We start from the raw sequence: 13,311 nt of genomic DNA, 5'->3' as shown, positions 1-13,311 counted from the left end.
AAGATCTTAAAATAAAAATTAGTGCTAATCTAAAAGCATAGGAGAGTCTATAAGATCAGGGGTGAGAAGGGTAAAATGGAATAGGGTCAGTGCTCAGGGCCAGTTGCCCAGGGTCTAAGAATAATAAAATAGTTTTATTTTTCATTTAGGCTTGATGACCAGTGATGGTAGAATATGTGAAAATTTTTGGAAGGTCAAAAATAAATAACAAAAAGAAACATTTTTTCAAAGAAATAAAGTTTTTATTTTGTTACACAGAGTGTTATGGAAAGTCCAACCTTTCAGAAAGAGATGAACCGCAATGAATTCTATCAGCAGAAAATTTGTAATTTTTATTACCTGACCTAAGCTCTCAGTCCACTTGAGAATCACCTTGCTTTTGTTTAAAGGATGGCTCCAAAGAAATAGACTGTGAAGTAATAGACACTTACAAAAGGCAGTTTCTATTGTTGTACAGATTCCATTCTTACTTTTATACATGCTTTTTTTTTTCCTGAGAGTTTAGTGAGTTTCACGTGCCTTATCATTTCCTTTCCACTTGTAATGCTTTACAAAACAAGCCATACTGTCCTATGGCCTCAGCTAACAAAATGCAGGACTTGTTCTAACAAACAGCGTGGAATAGGCTGTTAGCAAACTGTCTGAGGGCGTTGCTGCCTCCCACTCCTCCTATATCCACAAGCTAGCCTAGAATCTTTCATAAGATAACAGTCTGATGCCAACTATAGATTGAGGACTTTCTATTTTCTCTCTGGGCCCACTTAAGTTTGGGTTTAAAACCCATAGCAGATTTGGAGCATGCAGAGGAGGGTGCCCTGATGTGTCCCAGATTAATTTTTCTCCCTGAATTGGGAGTGTGATGCCTGGTGGCTAAACAAAGCAAATTTGACATTTGCCATGTCAAATGTCTTTTGCTTGTCAAATGGTCTAACAAAGTTTCATAGCTTCATTTCTTTCAAATCTAGGATAAAATTCTGATTTAAAGTTTGGTGTGAGAATCCAATATTCTCATAACACTAATACATGTGTAATACATAAACTCCAGAAAATAGATCTTGGAAAGCAAAAGATTTAAAAGTCTATGGAATTTCATCTTGTAAAGATTTCTGCTATAAGTAATTCTAATAATTTCCGAGCTTTGTTTCTAATGGAATAATAATTTTCTGACTGATTTGGATATTTTATAAGTACACATATGTAGTTATATGTACTTTGAATATACCTAAAAAATTAAGAAAATCTCAGCAAAACTCATACAATTAGTCTAGATCTCAAACTAATTACATATCTCTGAAATAAAAGTTTATTAAATTTATGTTAAGTTGTAATAGAGGATATACATAAAATATCGTTTTCTAACATCAAAATCCCAGTTTTGCATACAAATTGGATAATTGGACATGAAACGCTGTTTCTTTTTCTTTAAATGGCAACAAGAGAAAATATTAGTAATGATGAATTATCCTTATCGGTTTGGCTTGGGTCCAAGCAAAGTATTTATTATATCTCCCTGAAAAGAAAAAAATCAAATAATTAGAATGCAATAAAATATAAATTAAGAGGTAAAGGAGTCTTTAAAATGCCATTTAAAATTTATAAATTAGTAATACATATGAAGGGCACCCAAAAAGATTGTAAAAAATAAACAAACCAAAGCAAAATTAAAGAGTAACAGTTACTTTCTAGTATAGACCTGCTTTTTCCTATGAAAGACTCTGTTAAGGGAGTTTGATAAACAACTTTATAAGGATTCAGTTGAGGGATCATTTTGATGGCTCCTGTTTAGCCTTCATATCTAAATCTTAGTTTTCTCATCTGTAAAATAGTTTGTGATATTAATGGTATCTTAAACTCTTTCCTGACCTAGAGTGCTTGATTTAGAAAGAGTTGAATATCTGAATTTCAATATGGATTTTATGTTTAATTTAATATTAATAATCTTTTTACCAAAGAAGTAAAATAATAATCTGCAAGAGGATGAAACCAAAGATGGTAGGTGAGTTTTTAAGAAAGATATCGCGAAAAGTTGGAAAATGGAAACAAAATGGGTTTCCACCAATGGATCTTGCTCTGCACACCTGGTTCATGTGTTACCCTGTACTTTGCCTTTGTAAAGCCAATATTCCTGTTGAAGTTCCCTTTGTACCCATCCCTAATCTTGTTCTTCCCTCATCCTCCTCTTCCCAGAGGCAGGCTTTATTATAAATTTGGTGTACATCTTTCCTATAGAATGAAAACATAAGTCTTCCAAAATTTTGATTTACCTTTGGTTAAAATGAATGGAGAAATTATAGGACATAATGTTACTTGATAAGATATCTTGATAGGAAATAATGATTTGACATTAATTACTTTGAGATTTTAAATTACTATTTGATTATAGTTCTCCTCTGAAAAGTTCAGGAAAATTTGTATCAGGTAAGCTTGTGTTTGGTGGTAAGTAATACAAAATCTGATTAGTAGGTTTTTGTTGAAGCTCCCAGAAAAATAACCCGAAACCTTTAAAATATAATGACCAAAAGCATGAAAAACATATTTGTATTAGAAAACTCTATTTATTATTAATGCATGGAATATATTTGTTACAAGGAAATTTTGCTCACTAGTTGAAATCATTAACACACACACACACACACACACACATTTGTCAAAAATGTTCAGACTCAGCTTAGCCTTCTACTTCTAGAGCATAGTGCTCAAAATAAAAGATATCTCAAACCATAAGAGACTCTTAATCTCAGGAAACAAACTGAGGGTTGCTGGGGGGGTGTGTAGGGGGAGGGATAGGGTGAGTGGCTTATGGACATTGGGGAGGGTATGTGCTATGGTGAGTGCTATGACTTGTGTAAGACTGATATTTCACAGACCTGCACCCCTGAAGCAAATCATACATTATATGTTAATTTTAAAAAATGAAAGATGGCTCTAATGTGTATATATATAACACATCTTCTTTATCCATTCATCTTGATTGACATTTGGGCCGTTTCCATAATTTTACTATTGTAGATAATGCTGCTATAAACATCAGGATTCATGTATTCCTTCGAATTAGTGTTTTTGTATTCTTTGGGTAAACATCTAGTAGTGCAATCGCTGTACCATAGAGTAGTTCTATTTTAACTTTTTGAGGAACCTCCATATTATTTTCCAGAGTTGCACCAGTTTGCATAAAAAAGAATGAAATCTTGCCGTTTGTAATGATACAGATGGAGCTAGAGAGTATTATGCGAAGTGAAATAAGTCAGAGAAAGACAAACACCATATGAGTTCACTCATATATGAATTTTTTTTAAAAGATTTTGTTTATTTATTTGAGAAAGAGAGAGAATGAGAGAGAGAGCATGAGAGGAGAGAGGTCAGCGGGAGAAGCAGACTCCCTGCCAAGCAGGGAACCTGATGTAAGACTCGATCCCAGAACTCCAGGATCATGACCTGAGCCGAAGGCTGTTGCTTAACCAACTGAGCCACCCAGGTGCCCTACTCATATATGAAATTTAAGGAAAAAAGCAAACAAGCATAGGGGGAAAAAAGAGAGAGAGAGGCAATCCAAGAAACAGACTCTTAACTAGAGAGAACAATGTTTACTAGAGGGGAGGCGGAGAGAGTGATGGGTTAAATAGGTGATAGGGATTAAAGCGTGTACTTGTGATGAGTACTGGGTGATATATGGAAGTGTTGAATTACTAAATTCTGTACCTGAAACTAATAATCAACTGCATGTTAACTAACTGGAATTTAAATTAAAACTTTAGTTAGGAAAATCTCCTTAAATGTCCACAGTAAGTATGCATGTCAGCCAGTAGAGAAAATAATCTCCAAAACTACTTGGAATGCTTCATTTGTTTCTTTATTGGGAAAACCTATTTTTACCCTGAGAAGAATAATAATTATATATAGAAATAATGCAGCAAATCAAACAGATAATTTTAATAATTTTTATTAAGGAACTTATATATATTTGGCATTTTAAATATTCATTATTTTTAAGAGAATTTGCCATTGTCAGATTGTCTCACAAATAAATTTGTCTGTTTTTTATGTTACGTTAGTCACCATACAGTGGTGTTCAATTAGAATTAATTTAAATGTGCAATTGGGTAATTGATTTAGACTTGCGATTATAGATTGAAATATTACTATTTTGTAAAAGGTATTGGAACATTTAAGAAAATTTAAGATTCATCATATTCAACATTTAAAATTCATTAAATTAATAAGAATTCCTTAAGTATCAGATTTGTTTGCCCATAAAGCAATTGAAGTACTTAAAAATCTATATTAAATTTATAAGTTAAACTTAAAGGATTTAATGGAACTTAATTATTGTAAAAGCTTATTAAAAATAGGTATTAAAATTTGCTGGACTTATAAACAGAATAATAAAATATATTATCTAAATGTAAGAGCTTAAGATGAACTAAGATTTTTAAAAATTTTATAAAATACTTGAATGTGAACATTTTAAGCAAAAGGAGACTGAGTAATCATCTCCATGTACCAAGGAAATATTAAAAGATGAAGGAAAAAAGAAAGAAAGGAAAAACACCTCACATTTCTACCTTATACATGTCCTAATAACACATGTACAAGACATTCTCTATGTTATCATTGACTTGTATGGTATTTGAATTTTCACTTTTACTGAATTGCTCTCCAAAGAGGCTATGCTAATCCATGACCCTTGCATAAAAGTTCCTAATTCCCTACAACTTTGTTAATATTTTATATTGGCTACTATTTTACTTTTTGTAAATCCAATCAGTTTGAACTGATATCTTACACAATTTCAATTGTATATTTCTTCATTACTAGTGAGAATGAATGTTGCTTAAGTTTAATTTTCCAGTATCTTTCCTATGAATTAGGATTTTATACATTTGTCCATTTGAAATATTGACTTCTTCTTATCCTTTAATAGGAGTTCTTTATACATACTGGACATTATGTCTTTTATAATCTCAGAAATTTCTACTTCTAATCTGTTTCTTTTAATGTGGCATAAACAGAATCCTAAACAGAAAGTGTAGAGGTACATTTTTAAATAAGGTAGCCAAGGAAGATATCACCAAGAAAATGACTGGTATTTGAGCAAAGACTTGAAATAAGTGGAACCGGATTGTAGGCAGGAGAAATGACAAGCAAGCAACTATCTATTTATCTATCATCTATCTGACATTTACAGTCCATGTGGTTGGGGTAAAACTCCACCTTCTACGTGTGACCCAAATCTAATTAATACACCTGACTTCCCTGGCCACGTTTCTCTCTGGTTGGATCTTTTTCTTTTCTGATCCAGTTATAAATTATGCTATAATTAATTTCTTTGATTACCATTATTGATATTTCTATAGAATAGAGCTCCAGGAATATGACAGCCTTGGTTTAGATTGCCAAATTGCTTCCAAAGAAGTAATACCACAATATTCCAACATTTCTCTGTGTAAGAGAAAACCTATCTTATCAAATGTTTGCCAATACTGAGAAGTCCCAATAAATTCAAAAAAAAAAAAAACTTGGAGTGCCTGGGTGGCTCAGTTGATTGAGCATCCAACTCTTGGTTTCTCCTCAGCCATGATCTCATGGGTCACTGGGATCAAGCCCCTCCTTGGGCTTCATGCTCAGCAGGTAGTCTGCTTGAAGATTCTCTCTCTGTGTCCTTCCCCCTTCATGCTCTCTCTCCAAAATAATTAAGTCTTCAAAAAAAATTTTTAAATAAAAAAAGAAGGAATCTTTTCCTTCTTTAAAAAATGCATTGTTAATTTCATATATGAGAAAGCTACTACATTTTAATTTAATGTAATAAATTTTTATTTCTTAAATTATCAATGAGGTTTAATTTTAAAAATATGTTTACTAATTATTTGGGGGGAATGAACTATTCCTGACCATTACCCACTCTTCTATTATAGTCTAGTGTATTTTTCTTATGGATTTTTGCATATTTAAAATATTTTAACATGTTTATCATACTCATGGTAATATTTTCCAGATTATTCCATAAAATAATAATTTAAACATTAAAAAAAAAATTGAAGGGCGACCTGGGTGATGCAGTTGGTTGAGTGATCAACTCCTGGTTTCAGCTCTTGTCCTTTTCTCAGGGTTGTGAGATTAAGCTCTGAGTCTGGCTCTAAGCTAAGCACAGAATCTGCTCGAGGTTCTCTCTCCTTCTCCCTCGCCCCTCCCCGACCTGCACAGCGTGAGTGCGCACCCTTCCACTCTCTCTCTCTCAAATAAATAAAAAAAATCTTTAAAAGACAAAAGACAAAATTTTAGAAAAACAAAAACTTGAAAAGCTACCTTAAAAATAATGGGCAGCTGGTAATACCGATTGCTTGTCAAACTTTTACAAGGAAGTTTTCATATTTGAAGATCAGAGTAAGGGAATAGGCTAACACGAAAGAAACAAAAAAAACCAAATACCTATTTTGGGAACATTGGATAATATCAAAAATATCATTTCTTGTAAGTCTTTGAATATCTGCAGTAATCTTCTTCAGCTATATTTAACAGCTATTACAACCCAACAGTATGTTAGGCACAACTTAAAGTTATTCCACACATTTATAATTATTATGCTACAGCAATATTGTTCTCATTTTACAGAAAAAAAAAATGAGGCTCCAAGAAAATAAGCCTAGTAGATACCATGCTGAGTAGGTAGCAACTCTCGAGACTTACATTCTTCCTACAGCATTACACTTAAGATAGTTAAGAAATGTAAATTCCTTGTATGATACAAAATTACACAAAATAACATAAACTTTTGACTTTTGGGTCTTACCCGGCCAGAATCCAAAGTAGTGGGCATATTTCTTAGTTCATACACAGCAACCTGTCCATCACTGTCGCCCACTAGAAGGCAATCTGTTTGTTTGGCAAAGAGAACAGTTGTGAACTTGATTCCAGGGTTAGCAACATTCACAATGAGAGGATCCAAGCTGTAATAAAATACTTTACTTGTAAATTCAGTTGTTGTTAATACATTCTTTTTGTATACAGATTAAGAAAAGTCAGATATTTTCTGGGATTTCATGTGACAAAAACAAAACAAAATAAGCATCTTAAGTAAGTTTCCAAAATCAGAATAACGACTTCTCAACTCCTTATTCGATCAAAACTTTCTTTTCTTCAGTGAACTAATTTCAAATAAGTAAATTCAGGAAGTTCATAATTAAGATGTACACTCATAGGTTTAATCTCCTGTGCTGGGTAACTATGTATTAACTTGGCTAGGCTACGATATTCAGTTGTTTGGTCAACATTCATCTACACTTTGCTGTGCAGGTGTTTTGTTTAGATGGGATTAATATTTAGTGATCAAGAGAATTTGGAACAAAGCAGCTTACCCTCCATAGTGCAGGCAGACCTTATTCAGTCTGATGAAGACCTTAAGAGAAAAGACTGAGTTCCCTGAAGGGGAATAAAATTCTGCCTCCAGGGGCACCTGGGTGGCTCAGTGGGTTAAGCCGCTGCCTTCGGCTCAGGTCATGATCTCAGGGTCCTGAGATCGAGTCCCACATCAGGCTCTCTGCTCGGCGGGGAGCCTGCTTCCTCCTCTCTCTTTCTCTGCCTGCCTCTCTGCCTACTTGTGATCTCTCTCTCTGTCAAATAAATAAATAAATAAAATCTTTAAAAAAAAAATTCTGCCACCAGTCTTCCTTCAGACTCCTGACTGCAATATGGATTTCTGATGGAAACTCTAGCCTGCCAACTGGGCACTTGCCAGGCCTCATAGCCATGAGAGCCAATTCCTTAAAATAATTCTCTTTCTCTCTTTTTATTGCATCTCTATCTCTGAAGAACCCTCACTAATATGACTTCTTAAGTAGTAAATGTCTTTTAATAGAAGGACATTTTGATCCAAATGAACCTCTGGAATGTAAGAGAATACTTTGAATAAGAACTTTTTCTGTTCTCTATCGTCTAAAGCAATCTAGTGACACCCTACAAACAACAGAAGCAGTAACTTGTATATGTCTGAAGAAATGTCCTGAGAACCACCGTTTTACCAAAAAAACCTAAAATCAGAGGTGGGATGAGTTAAGTAATCATTTTATACATTAGTCATCTCATACTCTAATATAAATTGCTTTGTGATATAATCTTTGGTTTGGGGTTCAAATCATTTCATAGTAGAAGCCATGACAACATTTTAGAGTTATTTAATTTTTAACTTCTAGGGGAAAAAAATTGCCATTAAGAATAAGCCCACTGAATTTTTTGTCACTTATTTTAAGAAAGAATGTATTTCCCTGATTCTTCTGCTAATAACTAGCTTAAAAATCTATAGTATTTTCCACTGAAGAAGTAAAAATCACAAACACTTTATTCCTATATGGTATAAATTTTCATTTTAAAATGAAAGATGGGTCTAGAGGACAATCTAAACTGTGTAACACCTTAAATTAAATTTTAATTAAATGCATTAAATTAAAATTTTTAATTAAATGCATGGCCCTGGGTGCCTGGGTGGCTGAATCAGTTAAGTGTCTGTCTGCCTTTGATTCAGGGCCTTCCATTCAGGTCATGATCCTGGAGTCCCAGGATCAATCAGGCCGCACTGGGCTCCCTGCTCAGTGGGGAGTCTGCTTGTCCCTCTCCTCTTCACACTGCTTGTGCTCTCTCATTCTCTCGCACTCAAATAAATAAATAAATAATCTTTTAAGAAAATTCTTAAAAAATATAAATAAATGCATAGCCCTTTGAGTATGTTTTAAAACAAGGTAAGAGAATACATAAATATTATAAAAAATAATTTTGTTCCCTTTCTCTTACTGCAGAAAATCTTCAGTTAAAAACAATTAGCTGCCTCTCTGCATTCTTCCATAGAGCAGGCAATGATAATTCAAGGTAGCTATGATATCTTACATCAGCTTGTAAAAGTTTGAGATGAATAAGGTAATGTATCTTCATTTAAATATGTTTAAAATCATATATGGGGGGCGCCTGTGTGGCTCAGTGGGTTAAGCCTCTGCCTTCCACTCAGTTCATGATCCCAGGATCTGGGATTGAGTTCCTCATCGGGCTTCCTGCTCAGTGGGAAGCCTGCTCCTCCCTCTCCAACTCTCCCTGGTTGTGTTACCTCTCTCACCGTGTGTGTCTCTCTCTGTCAAATAAATAAATAAAATCTTAAAAAAAATAAAACCACATATGGTCTAAGTAATTAAAATGAATATAGCATCCTTGCATATAGCTTTTATTTGTAAAGGACTCTCATAGTGTAGACCATTATTGTTTTAAAGTAACTACAATTCCCTCTAACCAATACCAAAACTGCTTCTGTGAGAACTATTACCAAGAAAAGCATTAACACTTACGTGCTGACGTGAAGGTCCCAAATCTCCACTCTACTCTCATTTGCAGCTGCAAATATATAGGAGGATTTTGGAGACCAGGCAACATCGTAAACAACATAAGTGGTTGGATAAAAGCTCAAAAAGGGTGTGGTGCTCTCCTGTTGCCATATAATAACACCCCAATCTGCAGAACAGCTTAAGAACACATCATGACAAAATGGGTTCCATGCTATTTTATACACTGGGCCCTAGAATTAGAAGAACAAATTAAAATACGAAAGTAAATAATATTGAACATCTTATACTTTAAACATCACCAGCAAATTAAAAATGCTAAGCTTTCTAGAAGATTTATGCACGATGCATTATCATGTATCATTTTAGCTGAGAGTAAAGTCATAGAATCTTCCCTAAATTATGCCATATGGAGACATAAAAATATACTTGTCACAATACTAACTAAATATTAATACATATTTTGCCTATTTGCTTTAAAAATATGGTTTTTTTTTTACTTTTTAATAAACATATAATGTATTTTTATCCCCAGGGGTACAGGTCTGTGAATCGCCAGGTTTGCACACTTCACAGCACTCACCATAGCACATACCCTCCCCAATGTCCATAACCCCACCACCCTCTCCCTAACCCCCTCCCCCCAGCAACCCTCAGTTTGTTTTGTGAGATTAAGAGTCACTTATGGTTTGTCTCCCTCCCAATCCCATCTTCTTTCATTCATTCTTCTCTTACCCTCTTAACCCCCTATGTTGCATCACCACTTCCTCATATCAGGGAGATCATATGATAGTTGTCTTTCTCCAATTTAAGATTTTTTTTTTAATGAGGGAGAAAATGCTGAAACCCATAGATGGAACAATCACAAAAGATACAGAAAATAAGTATATATGCCAGACACATTTTTACTTTGGGATCAGCATGTTATCATAAGCAAAGTTTTTCAGAAATCATTTTAAATTCCATAACTTGAAGAAGAAATCAAGAATATCTTGAAGCAACGGGTGCCTGGGTGGCTCAGTCAGTTAAGTGTTCAACTCTTGATTTCGGCTCAGGTCATGATCTCAGAGTCATGAGATCGAGGCCTGTATCGGGGTCCATGTCGAGCATGGAGCCTTCTTAATATTCTCTCACTTCCTCTCCGTCTGCCTCTCCCTGCACCATCCCTACTGGCTTGCATTTTCTCTCTCTCTCAAAGAGAAAAAAAATATATCTAGAAGCCAAATAAGATGCCCTACATGTAATCAATGGTTTGCATACAAGATAGCACTTAATTCAAGTTGGTAATGCTAACTCTGAAGATGTAAATTTACTGCATGTTAAAAGTACTGTATATAATGTTATTTTTTCAGAAGTAATAAAAGATAAAATTTCCATACCTACTCTAATTAAACTGACCTTATGTCCTCTGTAGGTATCTAGGTATTGCTCATTATATGAACAGGAACATTTGTGAATATGACCTTCTTCAGTGCCAGCCAAATAGATATTTGTATCCTAAAACACAAAAAATTAAAATGTATTGGCTTGTGATACATTAGTAAATGTGCTAAATAGAAAATCAGATCCCAGGTGCCTGGGTGGCTCAGTGGGTTAAAGCCTCTGCTTTTGGCTCAGGTCATGATCCCAGGGTCTTGGGATTGAGCCCCACATCCAGCTCTCTGTTCAGCAGGAAGCCTCCTTCCTCCTTTCTCTCTGCCTGCCTCTCTGCCTACTTGTGATCTCTGTCTGTCAAATAAATAAATAAAATCTTAAAAACAAAACCAGATACCTAAATATCTATTAAAATCAACTCTAGAACTAAAGTTAGAAATACTGTCTTGATCATGGTTTCTGTTGTCTTTTTCTTTCTACAATAATTTTATAATAATTAAACTACTTGAAGGACTACAGTGCAAAGAAAATATAGATTGGTTCTTTGCTGGAATAGAGGGAAGAATTTAGATCCTCTTTTAGAAATTAAATGGACAACCAATGGCTTAAAATAAGGGAGAAAATTTCTTCTTCTTCTTCTTTTTTTTTTTTAAGATTTTATTTGTTTAACAGACAGAGATCACAAGCAGGCAGAGAAGCAGGCAAAGAGGCAGGCAGAGAGAGGAGGAAGCAGGCTCCCCGCTGAGCAGAGGGCCCGACAAGGATCCTGGGATCATGACCTGAGCCAAAGGCAGAGGCTTTAAACCACTGAGCCACCCAAGCACCTCAGGAAGAAAATTTTCTAATTTATTGTTCCCTAACTATGGAACTAGCAATCTAGGAAAATAGTAAGTGTTCTTTCATTAGAACTAGTCAAAGAGAAGAACAGATGACTTAACAATAACTATGTACATAATGTTGAAGAAATGGTTCTTGCTTGGAATGAAAGATTGAACTGAATGGAATCTCAAGCATTTTTAACTTGTACTATGTATGTACTAAATAGAGATTTTTAAGTGTTATTTCCTACTGTGTAGTCATAGTTTAAAGGTCTGAAAGCCAGACTCTATGTCCAGGCTGTGTAGAATCAGTATCACCTGGGAGCATTTCAGAGATGCAAAATCTCGGGCCCTACCCCAGACCCACGGAATCAGAATCTGCATTTTAACAAGATTCCCAAGTAATTTGCATGCACATTAAAATTTGAGATACACTGCTCTAGCATGTACCAGTACTTAAGAATGCAACTACTAGATCATGGAATATAAGTAGTTTTAAATAACACAATAAAATACAATTTTTTCCCCAAACTGGTATTACCAATTTGTATTCAGCAGTATATAGAAATTCCCTTTGATGCACATTCTCATCAACAGTTGGGTTATGTTAGAAATCTTAAATTTTGCCATTATATGAGATAAAAAAAATTATACCTAATGTTTTCAGGCCCCATTTTTTTTTTAAAAGTAACAAGGTTGAGAACATTTTTATGTTACTGGCCATTTGTATTTCTTCTTCTGTTTATGTCTCTTAAATATGTTACTCATTATATTTTTTATATTTATTTACATAAAAGTTCTTTATATATTCCATTGCATATGCTTTATCTATTATATATGTTGCAAATATCTTCTCCAAGTGTATGGCTTACCTTTTTACTTTCTCTAGTGTCTTTCGATAAACAGAAGTCCTCCTTTTAATGTAACTGGGTTTAGAACTTTTTAAAATATTCGCATTTTTTGTGCTTTGTTTAAGAAATTTTTCCTATTTTGAGGTAATAGAAATGTTTTCCTACATCTTCTTCGAGAAGTTTTTTTGTATGATGAGGTAGGTATCTAATTCCATTTTTATATGGATAATGATTATCCCAACACCATTTATAAATGTTATCTTTCTCTATAGAACAAGGTCACTGTCTAGAGCTGTTTTAGTCAGTCTATAAAACCTGAGATTTCCATTCAAGAGATGTATTGGGGAACAATCTCTTTGAAAGGAACAGAAATGGGCAAAGATTCAAGTTGAACTATGATGCAGTTGCAAAAGAGGGTTCAGCCCAACCTCTAAGAAGTTCTGGAGTTGAGATAGCACTTAAGGGTCCTGCCTCCAGGACATGTTATACCACCATCTTCCACCACCACCAATAAACCAGTGAAGCAAAATGACAGACTCAAACCAAACCATATCAAAATCAAACAAAACTTAAATAGTCTAAACAACACAATTAAAAGGCAGGCCTTGTAAGTTTAGATTAAAAAAAAAAAAAGCAAGACCCAACTATATGCGACCAACAAGAAATGTACTTTTTTTTTTTTTTTTTAAGATTTATGTGTTTATTTGACAGAGAGCGATCACAAGTAGGCAGAGAGGCAGGCAGAGGAGAGGGGGAATCAGGCTCCCTGCTGAGCAGAGAACCCAATACAGTGCTCGTTCCCAGGACCCTGAGACCATGACCTGAGCCGAAGCCAGAGGCTTAAGACACTGAGCCCCTCAGGTACCCCAAGAAATGCACTTTAAATATAGAGATATATATAGGTTAAACGTAAAAGATCGAAAATGATTTAAGAAACAAAACAAACAAACA

The 13,311-nt window shown here is 34.4% G+C and overlaps 1 protein-coding gene across 2 annotated transcripts in view; it reads right to left on the bottom strand.

Moving 5' to 3' along the window:
* Positions 1–320: 320 nt before the first annotated feature.
* The window catches only part of WDR78 (WD repeat domain 78), an 82,236-nt gene continuing 69,245 nt past the window's right edge, over positions 321–13,311 (bottom strand). For both annotated transcript variants that reach the window (XM_032302468.1, XM_032302469.1), the window contains 4 exons: positions 10,716–10,814; positions 9,324–9,550; positions 6,788–6,944; positions 321–1,510 (listed from right to left, as the gene is read on the bottom strand). In XM_032302468.1, the coding sequence (XP_032158359.1) occupies positions 1,466–1,510; positions 6,788–6,944; positions 9,324–9,550; positions 10,716–10,814 (528 nt within the window). In that variant the 3' untranslated portion in view covers positions 321–1,465. The remainder of the gene's footprint in view (positions 1,511–6,787; positions 6,945–9,323; positions 9,551–10,715; positions 10,815–13,311) is intronic.

This window comes from Mustela erminea, chromosome 10, assembly GCF_009829155.1.
Source record: "Mustela erminea isolate mMusErm1 chromosome 10, mMusErm1.Pri, whole genome shotgun sequence".
In the NCBI taxonomy this organism is placed as follows: Eukaryota; Metazoa; Chordata; class Mammalia; order Carnivora; family Mustelidae; genus Mustela; species Mustela erminea.
Note: the sequence above shows the minus strand (reverse complement) of the source record. Positions and strands in the feature narration are given on the sequence as shown.